This window comes from Saccostrea cucullata, unplaced genomic scaffold (assembly GCF_032062105.1).
Source record: "Saccostrea cucullata isolate Sc308-1 unplaced genomic scaffold, CSIRO_AGI_Scuc_v1 ctg2566, whole genome shotgun sequence".
NCBI classification, from domain to species: Eukaryota; Metazoa; Mollusca; class Bivalvia; order Ostreida; family Ostreidae; genus Saccostrea; species Saccostrea cuccullata.
Genome location: NW_026925990.1, coordinates 14,680 through 39,251, shown reverse-complemented (window position 1 = coordinate 39,251; position 24,572 = coordinate 14,680). Strand labels below are relative to the sequence as shown.

Here is a 24,572-nt window from a genome sequence, read left to right as displayed (position 1 = left end):
CGCAAAAACAAATGCCTTCTTTTGAATCCAGAATCTACAATGATATCATCACATTCCTGCACTTCTACTTACCATTGCTTGGTCAGATATAGAACAACTACATGTATACAATATTGAGAAGGATATGGAAATAACGAACAGTATTCAATCTCAACAAAGTTATTCTTCCTGTGGGAATTTTTCAATTACAATTTTAATGTGTTTGCATGTTTATAGCCCGACAAAGTAGTTTACAAAGCTTTTGGCCGGAATGGTTTTTTAACACAAATTTCCGAACAGTCAACGATACATCTTGTATCGGGGAGTTCTCTGGATGATACTTGGATATTTTCTTGAACAATATCTTTTGAGGGCCACTCCACCAACTGCTTAAAACATTTTGAAAGAAGATTTACTCATTTTGTGATTAATCTACAAACATGAATTTGTGAGATTCAAAAGAGAAATGCCATGTATTGGCATATTTTCTTGAACAATATCTTTTGAGGGCCACTCCACCAACTGCTTAAAACATTTTGAAAGAAGATTTACTCATTTTGTGATTAATCTACAAACATGAATTTGTGAGATTCAAAAGAGAAATGCCATGTGTTGGCTATCATTACCTTGTCTGATTCTAACCAAGGTCAAAACAGATTCCTCAAAAAGTGTGATAATTTAACGTTTTCTTCCTTGTTTTTTCTTTTACCATCCCATAGTTTTAAGTCTTTTGCATTTGGCTTTAACCACATAGAGTACAAATTGAATGATATAAAGCATCTTTAGGGATGCATTTGTTCATATGTTATTTAGTGTTAAGGAAAATCAACCTTTCTTTGAACCATCATCATTGATAAAAAAAAAAACATGAATAAGTTAGTAAGTTCTTGAGCTTTTTTCTCATATTTTCTTTTTTATTTACATCTACAAGCGTCTTACTTTACATGCTTAAAACACTGGGTTCAACAAGCGCATTATTCATCATGTTCTGTATTGTGACTGGTAGTGCGTCCTCTTTCTCGTTTCCATGATCACTCGCCTGCTAGGTTAGATTTCAAAGAATCCATTGAGGATTTGCAAAAAAAATAATCTACGACGTTCAGAAGAAGAATTTTCCTCACATTTCCTCCATACCTTGAGAAAACATTCCATTTAAATTCCATTCAAAATGGATATAGGATGTGATCAATCTGATCACTAAATAAACGTTTCCAATGCTTTATTTTGCTTGATATTCGTCCTAAATCAATTTCATCAAAGTTAAGTGGAGAAAGTTTCGGACTGCCTCGAATGCTGATAATCTTTTGCTGGTTATTTCGAGCTATTACATCTTCTGGTTTCTGACAAGGAGAGTCATACTTTCCTTTCTAAACCGTTTTCACTCGTTGCTTTTAGACGTAAAGTAAAAAGGGCGAGTGTGTTTCCTCAAATAGCATATACTATTTTGAATCCACCTCCGAAATAGAAGTATATTTTGTGACATCATTTTTTTTTGTGGAAAATTAACTCTGAAGTTATGTTGCAGTTAATTAGGGCTTTACATATTTTCCCCCGCTTGAAAAGTGGGGGATATTAATAGCATTAGCTGCCTCAGCCACCCAACGAATCTGTAAAACGAAGAATGTGTAATATTGAGAAGATGATATGAAATATATTTTAAACTTAAATAACTACAGTGTAACATGTACTATTACTGCAATGGAAAACCAACCAATGTCAAAAGTTTTCCGTTAGTCAATGTATAATCTTTTTTTTAAAAAAAGACATACATGTACATTATAATGTTTCATTGTTTAAAGCTTATAGATAACTTTGTTTTCTGTTTTAGATATGGTACTCAAAAGATAGAAGAACAAACCTTGGTAACAAGACGAGAAGCATTTGCATCTGAGGTGATCATCTGCTTCTGCGCTCTACTCAGGAGGCGTGGCATCTCGGCTCTAATTCCCATCTCATCCAGAACGTCCAATGAATCCCTAAAACCTCTGTCCACTATGAAAACGTCATCTTCCTGAAACCAGCCCTTCAGATCTTCCACATTCGTATGAAGCATATGATTGAGGATGATGGAATCATTATTTCTGGCGAGGTATGGTCCAAGAACTGTCAAGAAATAGCCATCTGTAGATGTGACAACCATGGGTTTAACAAGGGGCCTGCCTTTATGTAAACTGTAAGATTTTCTCTGAAAGTTGAAGTTGTTACTATTCTGGATGTAAATATAAGTTCCATCAAAAACAGCAACAGCTTTCTTCTCAATCTCCAAAAAATTCCTGTGCCAGCGGTCTTGTATGATTCTTGATAAAACCTTCTCTGCTAATATGATGTAGACCAATGAAATGAGGTACAAATGACTTCATTAGAGCTGCCCTAACTGATCGTATTGCTCTGCAAAGGGAAGACTTGGATATTCCAAAGATGGTGGCAAGAAGTTGGTTTGACATGCCTGACCTCAGTTTCAGGAGAAATATGCCTAGAGACATCCTGGTGCCACTGTTCTTTGTATTTCGAATGTCATTTGAAATAAAAGAATGGACGTCTTCAAAATTTTCTTTGGATATGCCGGTCAATGTTGTGTAATCTGCAGTGTTCATGCTTGATTGTTCAAAAGAAAATCTGCTCGTTGAATTTTAAATGGCATAATTTCTAATTTTCTGGATGAGTTCAAGAATTGTTGTTCTGTTGACAAGTGTTGATTCCAAAGTGTGCAAATTGTCAAGAGCACCATGCCTGAATTCCCCATCTTCAACATGAGATGGACAGCATCTGCTTCAAGATGTAATGACTTCTTTCTGCAGGAAAGCTGTAAATCTAGCAGAAGAGGTAACAACAATTTGGTCCAGGGCGCTTGCAAATGAAACAGTAAGCATGAGATGAAGGCGTTCTATGGATTGGTAACGGTATGGAAGGTGGACTGGATATTCCTGATGATGATGGATTTGCAAGTGTTTGTGGAGGCTGTGACACAGGAAGTGGCCCAGATTTCTTTTGACAATAATTGGTTACCATGGTATAGATGTCTGCACTTCGTACACAGAATGTCATTACTGTTCGCTTCAACAAGAAAGTTCTTGCGGAGAAAACGACGAATAGCTGAAGATTCACATTTAATTTTTTTCTGTCCTTTGGTTTTGTTCGCTTCTTACATAGAATGCATGGGAAAGACTTTCCAATTTCTTTTATTTTTCTTTTCTTGATTCATTTCTAAAAAAAAGAAAACATTAATTCTATTAACTAAAAAAAATACATGTTGTTTTTCTTTATTTTGACACTGACAAAATATAATTATATTTAAGCAATTAGGTCAGAGAAATGAAGTGAAAGTGGAATAGCGTGCGACTGTTTGTTACCGAATATGTCAAAGATTCATGGATTTTGTTTGATAAAGAATTTCATAATATTCATATATAAGTAGGATTTTGATTAGGAGAAATATATACTAAAAATGATAAGAACATATATATTTTCTGCATATCATTAAGACTTATTCAACATATTATATTTAGAAAAAAAAATTATAATTCTTCCTTTAATTTAAAAAAAAAATTAATTTCCCCATAGGGGAATCGGACCCGGATCGCATGCTTATTAGACGGACGCGCTACGCTGTAGTTACAGACGCCATCTGCCAAGGAGTGTTTTTTTTAATGTTTTATAGCAGAATAATTTGAATGTAACAAACTGATAAGTTTGTGGTTTTTTGGTAATAAATGCCCCTAGAATATTAATTGTGTGTTATTTTGTTTGATTTATTCCCTTTCATATTTTTGTTTACATTACATACCTAGAAATATTGTATATGTGTTATCTTTACAAGGATCTAATAGGGTTTCGTAGTTTTACAGATCTGCCGTTTGCATGCGACTTAGGCTAGGGTTAAGACCGATTTATTTGCGGGACATTGTTTTTAACTAAAGTGTAAACCATATAGAAGAAGATAAAGTTATAATTTTAAGCGCATTAAAGCGTGCAAAATATATGAAAGTGTACTTTTTTCTGTGTTTACAGTGAATCGCCAGTCTGCAGACGATACATTTTTAGCTTAAGTCTACCTGTGAAGAAAAAAATGTCTTTGATCTTTCAATTCGATATTTATTAATAAAAATAATAATAAAATTACTTACCTCCAATAGAATTCTTTTTTCTTTCTTTCTGGAGGACATAATTTTCTGAAGACTTGGTGTATAATTAATTACCGAAAAACTTCTTGTTACTTTGATTACGTATGTAAATGAGCTTAATTGATATGATGTGAGAAAACGCGCCCGATCTAATTAAGAAATAATTAATAAAAGCACAAAGTGGTTTTAATTTCAGCTGATTTTTTAAAAAAACAAGAGGCCCACGGGCCTTATAGGTCACCTGAGCATTATGCAACAACTTTCCAGTTACAGTGTATTGAATTTGATTCAATAACATGTTTTAAGCCAGATGCTATATGGCATTCACAATTTTGAAAGAGTACCATTGATCATCATAACAATAAACTTAGCAGTTGCTTAGCTTGGTTACTGAATACCCATATGCAGGGTAGGGGAACAAAAATGCACTCCAACTAATCAGTAATATTCATCAATAATCAGTAGTGCCCCTAACACTCTCACATCAACCCCTGACCCTAGGTTGCACACATTTTTAAAAGGCACCCTTAAAATTGCCTATCAAAAAGTAAATAAATGTTTTATAAATACAAAGGACCAGATTTCAAACAATTAACTCATTTCCAGTATATAAGTAGAGCCCCCCATGGTACCCCTGACCCTGGGACCTTGAAATTCACAATTCTGCATGATTAGGGCCCTTGCTCATCATAACTATATAGGTAGTTCATCTGCTTCATACCCAGAGACAGAAAAGAAAATTTTCAAAGATTTAATGTATTTTCACTAAATAATCAAAAGAGCCCCACCCTAACACCAGAACCCCCGACCCTGGGGCCATAAAATTCACAATTTTGGTAGAGGCACTCTTGCTCAGCATAACTATTTACTAACTTGGTTTATTTAATATCCAGGGGCAGAGAAGAAGATTTTCAAAGAATTCATGTAATTTCACTATATAATCAATAGAGCCCCCCCCCCCCCCACACACACACCAGAAACCTTGATGAAAGGGCCATTTAATTCACAATTTTGGTAGAGGCACTCTTGCTCATCATAACTATTAACTTACTTGGTTTATTTAATACCTAGGAGCAGGGAAGAAGATTTTCAATTCACATATTTTCACTATAAAATCAATAGAACCCCCCCCCCCCAAAAAAAACAAGAACCATTGACCCTGGGGCCATAAAATTCACAATCTTAGTTGAGGAACACTTTACTATCATCACTATGTACTTAGTTTATTTGATACCTAGGAGCAGAGAAGAAGATTTTCAAAAAATTCATGTATTTTCACTTTATAAACAATAAAGTCCCCCCCCGAACCTCTGACCCTGGGGCCATAAATTTCACAATTTTTGTAGAGGCACTCTTGCTCATCATAACTATGCACTTAGTTAGTTTATTTAATACCTAGGAGCAGAGAAGAAGATTTTCAAAGAATTCATGTAATTTCACTATATAATCAATAGAGCCCCCCCCCCCCACCAGAACCTTTGACCATTGGGCCATAAAATTCACAATTTTGGTAGAGGCACTCTTGCTCATCATAACTATTTACTTTCTTGGTTTATTTAATACTTAGGGGCAGAGAATAAGATTTTCAAAGAATTCCTGTATTTTTACTATATAATCAATAGAGCCCCATCCTAACACCAGAACCTCTGACCCTGGGGCCATAAAATTCACAATTTTTTTAGAGGCACTCTTGCTCATCATAACTATGCACTGAGTTAGTTTATTTAATACCTGGGAGCAGAGAAGAAGATTTTCAAAGAATTCATGTAATTTCACTATATAATCAATAGAGCCCCCCCCCCCCCACCAGAACCCTGGGGCCATAAAATTCACAATTTTAGTAGAGGCACTCTTGCTCATCATACCTATGCACTTAGTTAGTTTATTTAATACCTAGGAGCAGGGAAGAAGATTTTCAATTCACATATTTTCACTAGATAATCAATAGAACCCCCCCCCCACACACACACCAGAACCCTTGACCCTGGGGCCATAAAATTCACAATCTTAGTTGAGGAACACTTGCTTATCATCACTATGTACTTAGTTAGTTTATTTGATACCTAGGAGCAGAGAAGAAGATTTTCAAAGAATTCATGTATTTTCACTTTATAAACAATAAAGTCTCTCCCCCCCCCGAACCATTGATGCTGGGCCCATAAAATTCACAATTTTGGTAGAGGCACTCTTGCTCATCATAACTATGCACTTAGTAAGTTTATTTAATACCTAGGAGCAGAGAAGAAGATTTTCAAAGAATTCATGTAATTTCACTATATAATCAACAGAGCCCCCCCCCCCCCCCACACACACTAGAACCCTTGACCCTCGGGCCATAAAATTCACAATTTTGATAGAGGCACTCTTTTTCATCATAAATATGCACTTAGTTTATTTTATACCTAGGGGCAGAGAAGAAGATTTTCAAAGAATTCATGTAATTTCGCTATATAATCAATAGAGCCCCCCCCCCCCCCCCCCAAACACCAGAACCCTTGAGCCTGGGGCCATAAAATTCACAATTTTGGTAGAGGCACTCTTGCTCATCATAACTATTTACTTACTTGGTTTATTTAAAACCCAGGGGCAGAGAAGAAGATTTTCAAAGAAATCATGTATTTTTACTATATAATCATTAGAGCCCCACCCTAACACCAGAACCCCTGACCCCAGGGCCATGATATTCACAAATTTGGTAGAGGCACTCTTGCTCATCATAACTATGCACTGAGTTAGTTTATTTAAAACCTAGGAGCAGAGAAGAAGATTTTCAAAGAATTCATGTAATTTCACTATATAATCAACAGAGCCCCCCCCCCCCAACACCAGAACCCTTGACCCTGGGGCCAGTCGTGCGTTAACATTTGAACATTTTCAGCTTCTTCTCTGCAACCACTGAACCAATTTCAACTAAATTTGGCACAAAGCATCTATGGGTGAAGGGGAACAAAAATTGTGAATTTCATGATCCCTGTCCCCCTGGGGCCTGAGGGGTGGGGCCAAAACCACTAAAATTAATGCAATCTTTAAAAATCTTCTTCTTTACTCCTGGACATCAAGCAGTCAAACTGTTTGCATAATTGTAATAAGCATTGAGTCCTCTACCAAAATTGTGAAATTCATGGCCCTGGGGTCAGGGGTTCTAGTACTAGGGCGGGGCTAAATAAGTATATATAGAAAATGCATTATTTCTTTGAAAATCTTCTTCTCTGCTCCTGGGTATTAAATAAACCAACTAAGTACATAGTTATGATGAGCAAGAGTGCCTCTACCAAAATTGTGAATTTTATGGCCCCAGGGTCAGGGGTTCTGGTGTTAGGGTGGGGTTCTATTGATTATATATAGTGAAAATACATGATTTCTTTGAAAATCTTCTTCTCTGCCCCTTTGTATTAAATAAACTAACTAAGTGCATAGTTATGATGACCAAGAGTGCTTTTGCCCAAATTGTGAATTTTATAGCCCCAGGGTAGAGGGTTCTGGTGTTAAGGGGGGGGGGGGCTCTATTGGTTATATAGTGAAAATACATGAATTCTTTGAAAATCTTCTTCTCTGCTCCTAGGTATCATATAAACTAAGTGCATAGTTATGATGAGCAAGAGTGCCTCAACCAAAATTATGAATTTTATGACCCCAGGGTCAAGGGTTCTGGTGTTGGGAGGGGGGGGGGGGCTCTATTCATTATATAGTGAAAATGCATGCATTCTTTGAAAATCTTCTTCTCTGCTCCTAGGTATCAAAGAAACTAACTAAGTGCATAGTTATGATGAGCAAACATGCCTGAACCAAAATTATGAATTTAATGGCCCCAGAGTCAAGGGTTCTTGTGTTAGGGCGGGGTTCTTTTGATTATATAGTGAAAATGCATGAATTCTTTGAAAATCTTCTTCTCTGCTCCTAGGTATTAAATAAACTAACTAAGTACATAATTATGATGAGCAAGAATGCCTCTTCTAAAATTATGAATTTCATGGCCCCTAGGGTCAGGGGCTCTGGAGTTAGGGCTCTATTGATTATTTAGTGAAAATACATGCATTCTTTGAAAATTTTCTTCTCTGTCTATGTGTATGAAGCAGATGAACTACCTAAATAGTAATTATGAACAAGGGCCCTAATCTTGCAGAATTTTGAATTTCAAGGCCCTCAGGTTTGGGGGGGGGGGGGGGGGTTAGGTCTCTACTTATATCTGAAAATGAATTGTTTGAAATCTGCCCCTTTATATTTATAAAACATTTATTTATTTTTTGATAGGCAATTTAAAGGGTGCCTTTTTAAAATTTGTGCAGTGTGTGGACCTAGGGTCAGGGGTTTAAGTCACATCGGGGCACTACTGATTATTGCTGAATATTACTGATTAGTTGGAATGCAATATTGTTCCCCTTCCCTGCGTATGGGTATTCAGTAACCAAGCTAAGCAACGGCTAACTGTATTGTTATGATGATCAATGGTGCCTCTTTCAAAATTGTGAATGCCATATAGCATCTGGCTTAAAACATAAATCAAATTCAATAACTGGAAAGTTGTTGCATAGTGGTCAGGTGACCTTTAAGGCCCATGGGCCTCTTGTTATTTTTAAAAGCAGTACAACTCTTGAAATAAACGAAATCTTCACGAAAATAAAATAATTCCGGATTGCTCCTTGATATTGTTTAAAGTTGATTTTCATCAACAGCGCACCCTCTGATCTAAAAAAAAATCTATCAACAGTTCTGTTTCTTTATTAAAGTGATTTAATGGAATGTCGTTACATTTTTTATCATAGGTTGCGCTGTATGTGAAAAACATGACTAAAATAAAAAAAGTAGAGAATTTCTGCAAAAAAAACCGTCCATTATCGGTTTTGTCTCTTATTCAAATCGTGACGTTTTGGCGGAAAAATTTTGGTGTGTTGGGATACTATCAACAGTGTATTAACCCTTGATAATAATTTTATTTCTATTCATTCTACTTTGAAAATTGAGAAATCGCAGGGCCAATATGACGAAACATGGTCTGTGTTCTTTGCGTGATCTGTTTTTAAAAATTCTTATATTTGTAACGTCCGGGCAATTGTCAAATTGAATAAGTTAATCCATTTCTTATTGCAGGTAGCAAGAAGATGTAAGATATAACTAAACGCTCAATGCGTAATCCGGGTATTTAATCGCCCCCCGCCGATTTACCCTCTCCTTGAAAATTAAAAGTCAGTATCGGTTTAAATTTTATTTACAGACTAATCATAGTAAAGAATCATCCAAAATCATCACAACAAAACACTGTATAATTCATCGTGAAACAATATTTGAGCAAAGTTTATATCCCAGCACAACTATAGCAAAACTGCGTCCCCGTATCGAATAAGTACCCGTATATATACTAAATGACCATCACTCCTAAGGAGTGATGGGGTATAAACAAACGACAGTCACTCCTAATGAGTGACCGGGTGTAAACAAACTTTTCTAAAAATAGAACGAGTGACCGGGGGTTACATAAATACTGTAAATGGTAACTAAACAATTAAAATAATAAATTTAGAAATATTGACTTCAAAATACGTAACATATTTATCTGTTAAAATATCCTCGTGACATGAAATACTTGGATGCAACAATAAAAAAGGCGACATTTCCGATTTTCTTCATGCATACAGGGACCTATATACTAAGTATGTAGGTCCCTGATTCCTAATATTTGTGTAAGCAAACTGTCAATAGACCCCTGCGTCTCTGCACGCAGTTCCGTACAAACGAACTCGGGTGGAAGTTTGATGGTTAAGTAATAATTACATAAAAGTACAAAATTAAAGTTTAGACTTGGCTATAGTTTTACTTTAATTTAAACAGAACAAATATGAAATATGTGAGACTCTCTTAGAGGATGTTAACAACCCCCCCTCCCCCCCCCCTAATCGATCTAGATCCACCACTACATTTCCTCTCTTTCAGTGTTGAGATGTGGCGGGAAAATGCTTGGCACATTGTAAAAACGCGCTTTATCCTAGCCTCATGGACAAAATTGTCGAACGATTCCGTGCCTTTAAGAAATCAATATTTCATCAAATTTTTGAAAAACTTCCATTGGAAATGTATAAATATACACAGCATTTTAAAATAAGTACAACAAATCCTGTCTAGACTGTTTAAAAAGAGAGAGTATACAATGCGGTCTTTGTTTTAGACTAATGCCTAAAGTAAGACACTTCCTGCTAATTTTCTCCGCACTTCAGTAATGTCAGAGTTTGTCAATCAGGATTAGATAAAATATTTACCCAATTATTTATGAAATTTTTATTTTATGATTATTGTGCTTTGTTATACATTTAGAATATCTTTGTTTAATATTCTATAATATGAATGTTATTAAATATTTGTATTCAAATTATTCTAACTCCGCAGAAACGCACGACGACTTAAAACTTTCATATCAACTAACCAACCGTCTCCTGGCGGCCGGTAATTATCGTAACAGACGCCAGTAATTTAAAAGAGGAGTGGATAGGATTTATATTACCAAGTCAAATTGTCATGTTCGTAGGTTTTGACCTTTCCATAAATCGTAATTGCAGTCGAAAATCATTAGATTTGAATAATTTTGTTCAATAATTTACTGCAGTTATAAATCGCAGCATTTGGAAATTGCAACTTTCATGCCTCAAACGGACAGCAGTTATGAACAAAGAGATGTTCGTTAGTTACTGGGTCTTGTTTATCATTTCGGCATACTTTGGTTACGCCGTGGGTAAGCACAAAGAATGAGAGTTTTTTGATTTAAAATACGGAGTATTGTACATATATGAGATCGCAAAGGAAAGTTTGTCAGTGGAAATTTTAAAGGCTTATAAATTCAGTTGTTTCAATGTTATAGATGTATGATTTGATTTCCTCTTGAAAGTTAGAAAAGGTTTTAAAAAGTATAATGTTATAATAATGTTATAATAAGTTTATTATCAATTTGTAAATATTTTAAAGACTTTTAAAATATATCCATCTTTGAGATTTCAATCATTTTTTGAGAATTCCAAGTTTAAATTGCAATTTTTTGTTAATCTTATGAACATGTAGGTAATGTTTTGATGAGACGAGGTGATATCGACATCTATGAAGAAAAACCGGATGACTTTGAAATCCTGAATGCTACATACGAGTACATAAACGCTACACACACTGAGGACGGTTGTCCGGGCTTGGCTGCCTGTTTTTCTGAACCATCGAATGCATCTGACCAGGAAGGAAATATGTACCTTGGAGAAAATTTCTTCACCGATTATTGCAAGTAAGCATTTCGCGAAGGTTCTCATGTAAACTTGGGCAAACTGCAAGAACATATTTTATTATCCCATGACCGACAAATTTTTCTTTGATCTTCACAAGGGTGTATTTCTCATATTAACACAAGTGTGGTGATATATTAAATATCACATATGTGATATAAAAGCTAGTGATATCCAACAGTTATACCCTGGATGTAGGAGGAGCTATGCAAATGAGACAAAAAAATCGTTTCTAGATTTTAATGAACTAACAGAAACAAAAACACACACACACACACAAAACAGATAACACAGTTTAAATCAAAAAGCACAAATCTTTACAAAAAAGACACTGACACGGTCTGGCGGAGCAATTCTCGAAGCGGATAACTTCATCTCCCATAGGAATTCGCACATTCAATAGTAGCATTTTCCTTCCCGGCATCCTCTAAAAAGTTCATTTCATGAACACCTTCCTCTCATGCACCGTAGAATATCGGAACAGATTTGATATAAAGTCCTCGGGGGCAGAGAAATCCGTATGCGCCCCTGGCTTCAATTACAGTGTACAAAACATGATATATAGTGTACGCAAGTTCTTGGTACTTACTAGTGAGTATTTCGGGAATTATTTTAAACTCACCAAGTTGTTGTTTCGCTGAGATTTCCAGTCTAGTTGAGCACTTGAACCATGTTGAATGCCCATGATGTGTTACGGCTTGTGGTTTTACTTTCTCGATTTTTAAGCGCACTTATTTCACTGGCCGACACATATTTTCCGAATCTAGTATTTTCAGTCCATTTCGTAAATTTTTCCCGTTTCAATTCCGGAAATGATTCCAAACACCAACTCTGTAAATCAAAATTCATTAAGTCTTGGCCACATGGTCCATTTAAATCCGATCGCCTGAATTCATACAATCTGAACTGCTTGACTCGATAGAAAATTATCCTCGTCGTAGGCTTAATTGCTGAAAAACGGCGATTCTTTACGCTAGACCCCTGCTTTTGCCACTTTCGCCAAATCATACAACAAATGAATTGATTATCTCAAGAAAATGATCACGTGATACAGAACTAAGAAAATTACCTAATTTGTAAATCCGTAACTTGGATACCAAAAACCCTTCGCGTTAAGACTATCACGTGGTTCTGTTTCAGAGCCTTTATTAGTTGATGCAAAGAAAATACCAAATATGGGAAAAGGTCAAATGAAGGGTCATGGGATAAATCAGTTACATGATTGACAGCTCGATGATGCATACAAAATATCGTTTCGTTATTGCAAACTCGGAGGCTAACGCCTCCTCGCGTGCAATAACTCAACGATATTTTGTATGCATCATCTCGTGTCATCATGTAACTATTACTTAACTAACATGCAAATTGCTCTCAACACCTTCATCACCTGCATACGGAGTATATATATCTCAGTTGATTCGATACGCAAGAGCGTTCTCTACGTATGAACAATTTCTTAAACGAGGTAAATTATTGACAAGCAAGTTGATGAAACAAGAATATCAACAGTCATCATTTCGTAAATTCTATGGTCGATACAATGACCTTGTCAGCAAATACAATTTATCATTGAATGAAATGCTAACTGACGTTTTTCATACCAATTGTTAGTCCATTATTTATATACTGAATTGACGACGGAATATTTCCGTTATTTTTTGATTATGACAACGAGCACAAGGCGGGTGTGACCGGTCAGTAGGGGATGCTCACTCCTCCATGGCACCTGATCCCACCTCTGATGTATCGGAGGTCCGTGTTTGCTCTGCTCTTATTTTTTATATATTATTTAATGGACGTTGAGATTGAATACTGTTCGTTATCTCCATATCCCCCTTCTTAGACCTTTGATATTTATCGATCTTGTTTACAGGTATGTCCAGGAACTTGTCGATTGTGTGGAAGAGTTGGATATTTTAAATGCCCCAGGATGTGGTGACCGAACAGTTGACCTCTCAATGTACAAGACAAAAGAAACAAGTCTTTGCATCAATCCTATATACCCACGTGCGTATTTGATCAAAATACGTGTAAATGAGTGTTTGTTCAAAATTTAAAACCCTTTTTTTTAATAGGTTTCAATTTATATTACAAAAATCAATGTTCTTCATCGTAGTCCTAAAGAACTTGCGACAGTGTATGAACAGCCTGAACAAGAAGCTTGATAACTATACTGAGACAGTGCTTACCCTAATGGGACTCCCTAGACAGGATTTCACAGCAAATAATAAAAATGTGTCCAAAGAGTCTTTCTGTGGGTAAGTTTTAAAAGGATTTTGATTACTAATTTAATTAAAGTGTTTCATTAAGATTTGTTGAAGAAAAAAAATGGTTAAAACAATTCTTTGATTTTTTTCATAGTATGAGTGAAAATACATATTTAGGGTAAACAAAGTCATGGAGAAAGGACATACTATACCCTAAAATACAGTTTTATGACCTAACGATTGTATCTTCCCGAGAAAAAATTTGGTCCAGTGTAATATCACACATATGATTCAAATACATAAGGAGTTTGTTGGGTATGCCAGGGCTCTAACGATAGTTAGCCCGTTATGCAATAAATTCATACCTTAGAATACAACGAACTTAACTCATATTGCCAGATTCATGAAAGAAGGATATGGAAATAACGAACAGTATTCAATCTCAATTTCCATTAAACAAATATACAAAATAAGAGCAGAGCAAACACGGACGTCCGAAATATCAGAGGTAGGATCAGGTGCCATGGAGGAGTGAGCATCCCCTGCCGACCGGTCATAAAGCTTGTATACTTTTGAAATAGACATAATGTTTGCCTTGTTCGTCAATATCTCTAAACCAATTCCAATTGACATTTACATTATATCAAACAGATGCCCCCAAGGACGAATTCTAATTGTTCAGTGATTTTGCTACGACTGGTTTATTCTAGATAACCATTATTACGCTCCAATGAAGCCACTGGTAATAGAAATAGAGAGTACTTTGAGGTGCTGAAAAGCAATTGTTACTGAAATTCTTAAATATTTTTCAACCAAAATTTAAATTGTTTTTATTTTTAGCTCACCTGAGCCGAAGGCGTCCGTCTGTCTGTCCGTAAACTTTTCACATTTTCGACTTCTTCTCAAGAACTGCTGGGCCAATTTCAACCAAACTTGCCTCAAAGCATCCTTTGGTAAAGGGGATTCAGGTTTGTTCAAATGAAATGCCACGCCATTTTCCAAGGGGAGATAATTACGAATTAGAGAAAAATTAATGGCATTTTTAAAAAATCTTCTTCTTAAGAACCACTGGGCCAGGAAAGATGAAACTCATGTGGAATCATCCTCAGGTAGTGTAGATTCAAGTTTGTTCAAATCATGACCCCCGGAGCTAGGGTGGGGCCAAAATGGCTGACCCAAGTTTTACATAGGAATATATAGGAAAAATCTTTAAAAATCTTCTTCTGAAGAACCACTGGGCCAGGAAAGATGAAACTCGTGTGGAATCATCCTCAGGTAGGGTAGATTCAAGTTAGTTCAAATCATGACCCCCGGAGCTAGGGTGGGGCAAAAATGACCCACCCAAGTTTTACATAGGAATATATGGGAAATATCTTTAAAAATCTTCTTCTCAAGAACCACTGGGCCAGGAAAGATGAAACTCATGTGGAATCATCCTCAGGTAGTGTAGATTCAAGTTAGTTCAAATCATGACCCCTGCGACAAGGATGGGGCCAAAATGGCTGACCCAAGTTTTACATAGGGATTTATAGGGAAACCTTTTAAAATCATCTTTTCAAGTACTTCAAAGCTATGATTAGTGTCATATATTATTATGGAATCATCTTCAGGTAGTGTAGATTCTAGTTTGTTCAAATCATGAACCCCTGGGGGGTTAAAATTCACCCCCCTAAACTTTCAGTTCTGCGGCCCATTTTACAAAAGGACTTACGACTTAAGACCAAATTTGATTCTTCATATAACTTTTTTAATTAATATTATATCAAACATTATTTAAACCTTTTTAAGAGGAATGTGGTAAGATATTTTTTCACAAACAATTTCAAAGAGCAATATTAATTTTATAAAATTTTACAATAATCTGAAGTATTTGGTCTTAGTCGTAAGTTCTTTTGTAAAACGGGCCCCTGATCTGATATGTGCTTTTTCCTAGCCAATGTGCTCAGGTGAGCGTTGTGGCCCCTGGGCCTCTTGTTTTATTGAATAGAACATACAGTGAAATTTTGGATGAAACAATCGATGCATTTAAAAGATGTCCTACAAACAGTATTCAATGGTCAGAAGAGAATATCAGTATCCTTCGAAAGAATTACTACCCGGTTATCCTAGGGAGGAAAATGCCATTCCAGTGCAGTGATCCAAAACGAAAGTTGACAGGAGATGGATAATATCAACATCATTCGAAAAAATTAGAATCCAGTTGGATTTTGGAGGACAGCACAATTCAACTGCAGTGATCCAGGTTTTTGACAAAGCATAAGAAAGCTGTAACAATTTTTTAATCATTATAACTTTAAACTAACAAAATTTATATTAAATACTACATTATTTTAGCTCTTTTCATTTATTTTCATTCGAAACAGACATACATGTTACAAAAATGTTATCAAATGTACAGATGAATTTTCCCAATTACTGCAAATCTCTGAGTTACATAACTTATTACTGAACAGAGGTTATTGTAAATAAACATTAACATGTTGCTGTCCTTTAAAAAATGACTGCAATACTTGGACCATATGCATGTTTTTTCTTACTGACATTCAATTAAGAAAATTTCTAGGTGTAGGGAATATTCATGCATGCATGTAGGGTTTGTTCTCTTATTCTAAAATTATCTGCCTACTTATAACTGATTGTACGTAGTCTCGAAGCACAATTGTGAAATTTTATCTCCGATTAGCGACCTTTAGTTTTGTCAGTTTGAAAAAAGCGGGTTATTTTGACACGTGTAACTCTAATGGCTGGGACTTGACACCTGTTCTGGATTTATACGGAAGAAATTTATCATGGGAAAAATGGAGATGTAATGATTCATGAGTAGCATAGTTCTGTAGTAGGCAGATTTTTTTTATTGTCGGAGACCCCCCAACACACAAATTAAAAGCCGTTGCTACAGACCTTTATCAAACAATATTTAGATTGCTGAAATATTAATTTATTTTGTGAGCCTTGATGCACAAAACTTATGCCGGTGAAAAGTTGCTCTATCTTTTAAAAGCTACATGTATATCTCTGTTCGTTGAGAGATGTTTCTCATTCACGTTGTTAAGTAACATGTATCTATATACTGTAACTTCTTAAAATGTTTATACCATAGAATCTATGTTTAGTATAAAAGTATATGTAAAAGAGAGGAAATCAGATCTGCCAATGAATATGTAAATGCGAAATGCAGATTTAAAAGCGCGATTTGCCAATGAATGGCATATTTTAATTCGAATATGGCGAATTATTCTACGGGCAAGTTACCTAAGGTGCGAACTCTCTAGCATTCGCGCGCATGTGTAGCCTGTCGTTTGCCCAGGGCATCCGGTTTAATTTCGCTTATATATTTACTGCGTGGACCGCAGGGTCCACGCAATCACTACAAGTATAATCATAAATAAGAATTAATCATTATATTCAGGTTTTGATTTCCTTATGTCATAAACAAAGAAGATGGGCGAATAAGGCGGGCAGAATGCCTATAGTACGACAGATAAGAAGTCAAAATTTTTAATCTCAATTAAATCCAAATTTTACTTGATATTTCATCTAATATTAAAGTATACTTTATGTAAAATCTCGACAATTTACAAAAATCTCACAAAGACTTAAAATATTTGTCTTTGAAAAAGCTTACACACACTAAAAAGAACGAAAACGATCATTTCTCATACTTAAACACATTTTTTCAGTATGGGTGGGTCTTCTCTCCATTTTTTTGAAAGAGGGTCCTACAAGTGTGCAATAAAATACACATTTTTTGGTTTTCAAAAACATGGAGCAAAGACCCACTATACCTTAAAAGTAAACTTTCATGACACAACATTTGCATCTTTCCGAGAAATACTTCAAGTCCATTAAGCCGCGGGTCATATCACAAACATGATTTAAATGCCTAATATCACCATGAGTGGTGTAGCGTAGTTGTTAACGCGTTAGTCTCAAAGCAGTATGCTATTGATACGTCGGATTTTTATTGCTAGGGTTCGAATCCCAAGAATACCATCAAATAATTTTATGAAAGAAAAAATTTTTACGAGATTTTTTCTCTCTCAGAAATTTTTTTTTCTCATGATTTCAAAAATTTCAATAATTAGAAGTTGATTTAAATACTCAATTCACATATTAAATATGATTTCTTAATAGATGACCCTATAGGCATTCTGCCCGCCTTGTTCGCCCATCTTCTTCTTCAATAGAAATATAAATTCGGAAATGTTCTTATGATGTGTTATCAGAGAAATCTACATCGTTAGTATTTATAATCCAATTCTAACACGTACTCTGAAGTTGATATTAAGAGCAGAGTTCCTCCATGACAGAATCTGTGTAGTATAAGAGGACCAGGTTTTCCAACATACTGTTGGCACTCATTTACCTCATTTTTAGTCGACATATTCAGTTTGTAAACTGTACAAAAGCATGAATTAACATATCGATAATTTCTGAAAAAAATGAACATTAAATTCTATAAGAAGAATGGGTCATCAATAAGTGCTCATCAAAGTATTTGTGTTTTATTTCTGTTTAATATTGTTATAAAAAGTGACTCCCATCAAGCCACGAACCCCGTTTTCACTTAGATCCGACAGTAATTTAGTGTTTCGGCGGTGTGATAACAGGCCAAATAATAAATAAATATTCTAAATAACTAATTATAATTAGTTATATAAGTCCGCCATCATCAGGAATCCACTTATATATGTAAATCAAATATTGTTTATTTATTCTATTTGATTTATTGTATACCGGTAAGTTGTTTGCAGAAATATGCAGGAATGTTACAATAAGTTACTATATCAGTGAATGATCTGGTTTATTACATTGTAATTGACCAGTAAGTGATGTTTTTTTTTTTTTAAAAAACATTCATTTTAGTTTGGAGCTAGTTAGGAGATCTCCTAAATTTTTATGTTTTTATCCTCCCTATAAGCTTAAAGCCCATGGAGAACGGGTGTCATCTTTTGCAGGAGTTTTTCCTTGGAAGTTGGGATAACTCTTCATGGTTGAGTAGATAATCTCAGCTTACCCATTTGAAAGTTTCACATCTGTGAGAAATACCAGCTTTGATTCTCTATTGTCTACAAATCTGCACACCATGACCAAATATGTCGGTGTACTCATCCACCATGACAACGTAGGACTCGCCTGTCTTTATTCTTTCCGTCATTATGGTCACCAATTTCAGTTAATGGATTCTTTGGCTATGGCTGCAATTCTGTATGTTGTATTCTTTTTGTTTGGCAAATGTTGGAGATTTGTGACTCCTAATGTATTCATCAATGACTCATACACTTTCAGGTAGGGCAGGTTATGTTTGATCAGGAAGTCCTTAACGTTCTGGGAATCCTTTAATTCCAGCATTTCTTTCTTGGTCATGGTTTCAAATGATGCCTTAATGTCCTTCTCCATTGCCATCTCTTTGAAAACCACATCTTTAGCCTTGTGCACCTCAGACGACTTAGGCTTGATGACAACATATAGGCTGGTGGAAACACATCCTGCAGTATTCCAGACCTTACGGTCTTTAGTGTCTAAGAACAAGGGGCATTTTAAATGCCGCGTGTTGAAATAAACTTTTTACTGTCGAGGAGGAAAGCCAAAGCAATTTTCTTTCAGATAATATATATATATATAACAGTATATGATGTTTTTTTTTTTAAATATTATAAATAGTAACCCAATCTTTTTTTTTTGTTTTGTTTTGTTTTAAAGGAATGTAATCAAACTATATGCCATTTAAAGGAGCTCATTAAATGCAGTACAATACTTTTTATTTCAGGAAGAAACCTTTACTATAAAAAAGTAGTGGCATTTCAAAGTCATGAAATTTCGGTCGTTTTCTAAAATTTTATCACTTAATTAATAATGACTAAGCTAAAAGCGCCCGGTGGCGGACCCGGCAAGACTAAAAAATCAGTTATTTTGATCCTTTTTTTATTATTTCTTGTCATATTGAATTGTTGTGTATAAAGTTGAAAAGTCGCAAGTTTTTAAGCTGTTGATTTTTGTAAAGTCTTGTGATTTCAAATTGTCCAAAAGATCATTAGAATTTTTAAGTATTTACATCTGATTTACACCACTTCTTGAATATATAGTTGTACAGTACTTTTGAAGTTTTTCCTTCACTACTGTTAATATTTTAGTGAGAAGTAACGAAAGAAGCTTGGTTGAACATTTACTTGAACCTGCAATATATCTGTTTGTAAGGATTCTTATGAAGTTTCGGAATCCAATATATATATAAGGTAGTTCAAATTCATTTTGGCTCTGTGGAATATTAAAAGTATTCAAAACTGACAGGTGATTTTGAAGAATTTCTTCCATAGAAAGGGAAGTATGTGTATAAGTAGGATTGCCACTTGTAGAATTTATTTAAATCCATGTTCTTCTAGAATGCAATTTATATAATGAGCCTTACAAACGAAGACATTGTTGTTACCTGCTTTGTCGGCAGGAACCAGTACGTACTGATCGTGTAATCTATCTAATTCTTTTTTCACTTCTGGATTATTGAACACAGAAGGATGGATGGTTTTCATGTTGCCCTTCAATTTTTTAATACGTGACTTTAACATGGATCTGATACATTTAATCCATTCTGACAAGGTGTCAATTATATGTCTTCTTTTTCATATCTGGCCCATCGTCTGGCGTAATTTTCAACAGAATCCATGATATTTATGAAATTCCGACGCCAGTTGAAGGATAGGGGTTCCCTATATTTAGGACCTTTTAAAATAAGTGATCTAAGGTCCTCATTACGAACTATTTTTACGTCGCCTATAATAACGTGTCCAGCAGGACTATAGTAATGGGGCGAAGAAGAACATGAACACGAAGGGGGATTATTTTTCAGATAGTCGATATCCAGGCCATGTAAAGTGTTTTTGTAATTGAAAAGTTTGGAAGCAATGGTCGATGTATATTTGCAATGGTCGATGTATATTTGTAGGAAATACAAGGTGTAGTCTTTAACTTGAAATATGGTGGAATACAAGACTGGACCCTTTTGTGATTAAGAATATTACTTATATTAACCGCGTCAATTCCTTTATTGGCATATTGAAGTTTAAGGAAAAGACGGATTGTTTTAGCTGCATTTTCTTCCGTGAAACGTGCGGGTTTAAAAAGCCTATGATGTGCAATATCCATAATTACAGAACGCAGCCTACATTCAGGTGTCGAGGAATCTAAAATTGGATGTTCCTTGGCTTTTTCAAGAAGACTATTTAAAAGTTTCAAAGGGACAGAGTAAAGTTTTGTTCGAATATGATGTAGACCTAACTGTTGATTTACATAAGGTAGTAATGAATCAAACGAGACGTCGTGTATTGCAGGTTTATTGTACGAACGATGTCCATGACTACGCTTACGTCTCTGAGTATTGTTAAAAAGTCCCACCACATTCACATTATTACACTGCGGGCTTGAAAGATTTCCAACACTATCGACATTGTCATTACATCCATAGGGAAAGGCTGTCCCTAGTTTCCTAATCCAAAATTCTTCACGTGTCTTCGGAAAGGTGTACTTAACGACGGACTATTTGTGTGGTGATAAATCTTTTCCAGAATTCTAACTTTCATTGATAAAATAGAATGATCAGGTGAATTAAAATGTGTATATAAAAGCTGCTGACCACCATGATTTATTTGAAATCGATGACCTGATATTCTTTTGTTAAGCGATCCCTTGGTTTCGCCGATATAAATAAGTCCACACAGATTACATTCTATTCCATAGACAACATTAGAAGATTTGCAGTTCAGATTTTCCCAAGTTTTGGCATAGAAGCTCTGTCCAGTAAGATTACTGGTGAAAGAAGTGTCAGTTATCAAAATGTCACAGGTTTTACAGTTTCGCACAGAACATTTTGAAACCGAAGACATTGGATCGGAAAAGGAATCATCCAATATATCTGTAATAGAAACTTTACACTCTTTCAATTTGGTATATGATGTATTGGTTTTATACCAAAACTGGGAATCTGAAGACTGTACATATGACACATGTTTAATATCCCTGAGGATAATCCGAGGGGCACCAAATGAACTCCTTGAGTCTGTGTCCCTTATAGACTCAAAGGAGTGACGCCTTTTTATACTGGGCGACGCGCCTGCCAGTATCATTTCCTTATTCTGTGTACTCATGCATGAATAAGTACCGAACGACAAGTATCCTCGGGGACAAACTGTCCACCAGCAGAGATACATGTTCGCTGGTTAAAAGAAGGATATGGTAATAACGAACAGTATTCAATTTCAACGTCCATTAAACAATATACAAAATAAGAGCAGAACAAACACGGACCTCCTAAACATCAGAGGTGGGATCAGGTGCCATGGAGGAGTGAGCATCCCCTACCGACCGGTCACATCCGCTGTGTGCTCGTTGTCATAATCAGGAAATAACGGAAAAAATCCGTCGTCAATTCAGTGTATAAATAATGGACTAACAATTGGTATGAAAAACGTCAGTCAGCATTTCATTCAATGATAAATTGTATTTGCTGTATCGACCATAGAATTTACGAAATGATGACTTTAAACGAGACTGTTGATATTCTTGTTTCATCAACTTGCTTGTCAACTATCTTCTCCGTTTTCTTGCTTCATGGATCGAGTCATTGTACCATGGTTTAAGAGAGTCTCCTTTGATGGTGATGGTTCGTTTTGGTGCTATGCTGTCCAGGACTACTTCCACTATGGAGTCTATAGCTGACAGCAGATCATTGACATTGCCCCCTTCTTTGATGGAATTCAGCGATTCTGCTAGTTCTTGTGCTAGTGTTTCCACAGAGATGCGCTTCAATGGCCTAGCTAGCCGACTTTTGTTTGCTAGGTGCAATGGACAGGTGTAAAGTTGGCAAGTAACCGCATAGTGATTATACTAGTCAGAAACCATTAGTCTACCTGTCAAACACAAATATATGAATGTCAACTCAACAAAGTAAGTAGGGTTCCTTTTCTTCAAAAAGTAAACTTTTAATGGATTAGGTTAGTGTTTGTTACTTATGTCTATAAAGAAAAATATATGCCCACCATTTTGACTGTATGAAACTGTTTATATAATTGAATCAAACTTATTTCTTTCTTTTAATGTCATAGTACCCATCATTCATAATATGTACAATCCTAATAGATGAATTCACATTTCTTTTTTTTAATTTGTATTAAAACATTAAAATATTTGAGGGAAACTCTAAATTCTCTGTTCATGTTAATTTCTGGTGTATACCTTCTATCATTTGACATAATGTATTTACTTTTTGTATTGTGATTGCCTAAATCAGAGCTATTCATACATAGAAAGAGGACAAAAAATGAATACAGTGAATTTATTGCAATAATACCTACATGTTTGATACATATAGAGGAAATTTATTTTTTCATTCCTTTTTTGACCCTGAGTAGAGATAACCATTTACTTTTTGGCAAGTGTAAACTATATACTGCATGACTAAACATGGTTTGTATATTGAAATATGAAATGGTTCTTTAAATCATAAGACTCCTACTGTCCTAGTTAGAATTATGCTCAATTACCCTCTTTTAGGGAGAGGGCTCAAATAGGTTTTGCGGTACTCTTTCCTTTGTTTTACCCACTGTATATAAGAAGGGTATTCTTTTTGAACACACAGAACGTTTCTTTGACTGTACTAAAAAAAAAAAAAAAAATTTTTTTTTTTCTAAGATACAATCGTTTCTTTGACTGTATTTTTTAAATGTACTCTTTTTTCTTAGAGACAGAACGTTTCTTTTTTTTTGACTGTATATAAAAGCATCTTTTCTAAACATTTGGTGGCTCTTAAAAGAGCCGTTGGGTCGATTTTTTTAGAGAGGGTTTACTCCCTCTGTGCCCTCCTGCATGGACCTTCAAACTCCCGTCTCTCAGAGAGGGGTGGGCGATGTCTGCCGGTCAACGGCGCCATGAAGTCATTGGGATCTGGGGGTGGTGGTCTTCTTGGCCGAGGTCGCTGTAATCTTACCCCGCGGGGCGCCCGGTAACCTCTGGGGATCCAGGGCTCTCGCTGGCGACATAGAGGGCAGCAGCAGGGGGGTTGTAATGTTATGCGTGACAGGGGAGGGAGGATGGCTTGGATATGTCAAGCACAATGTCTTATCAACATGTGCAGCCATTTATTAACTGGTTCTCTAAACTGGTTACAAAATGAAAGTAGCTAGTAAAAGTAAACTTGGTACAGTAAAATAAATAAAGTTATGAATATTACAACTTTTCCTTTTACAAAATTTTGATGTAATAAAATTTAAAGTTCAGTCAATCATGTCTTTGTTATAATTTCTTATAAAATAATTGGTCTACACATCACAACAAATTTAAACTTGTGAACACATAATGACTTGGGTAGACTGCCCAGTCAAATAAAATGACTAGAAATAATGGGGATTATTCTGCCCCACTTACAAACACAAAAGTTATTTGCACAAATCATTCATCACCGACACATCCTTGAATCTATTCCTCGAAACGTTTGGGCTTTCGTACTTCTCGTCCAGATCGGGTACAATAACATCCAGTAGGATTACGTGGAGATTGTGGTATCGAAACGATAGCACTCTGAGAGTCTACTGCTGTTTCGGATTCCTGTGAACTGTTTGGCTCATCATCAATGGAAATTGCTGGTTTTGGTTTAAAGTTTTTCTCCTTTGAAATAAGAATGTCCTTCCGGTTTCTACGGTATTCCCCTTCTGGTGTGGTCATCCAGTATGATCGGTTTTCGTTCTTCATCACATAACCCGGTTTCCATTCATCTTTGTGTCTGAATCGAACAGCTTGTCCCACAGAAATCTTTGGTTGATCTCGAGCTGAGCGATTGAAATAATATTGTTGTCTCCTTTGCGCTTCCTTTCGATCCTTGACGACGTCTTTGGGTTTCACCGTTTTTGGTCTAAGTTGCCTTTTGGTAACAGGTAATATGGATCTCAACTCTCTGCTCATCAATAACTTAGCTGGTGATTCTGTATCCGTTGGTGTGTTCCTGTATTCCAGTATGGCCAAAT

The 24,572-nt window shown here is 35.6% G+C and overlaps 1 protein-coding gene across 1 annotated transcript; it reads left to right on the top strand.

Annotated features, from left to right (window-relative positions):
• Positions 1–11,146: 11,146 nt before the first annotated feature.
• On the top strand, positions 11,147–15,850 carry LOC134270279 (uncharacterized). Its single transcript, XM_062752471.1, has 4 exons — positions 11,147–11,355; positions 13,227–13,360; positions 13,470–13,611; positions 15,548–15,850. The coding sequence occupies exons 1-4, from the start codon at positions 11,156–11,158 to the stop codon at positions 15,726–15,728; spliced, it is 657 nt and encodes a 218-aa protein (XP_062608455.1). The 5' UTR covers positions 11,147–11,155; the 3' UTR covers positions 15,729–15,850.
• The last annotated feature ends 8,722 nt before the right edge of the window (positions 15,851–24,572 follow it).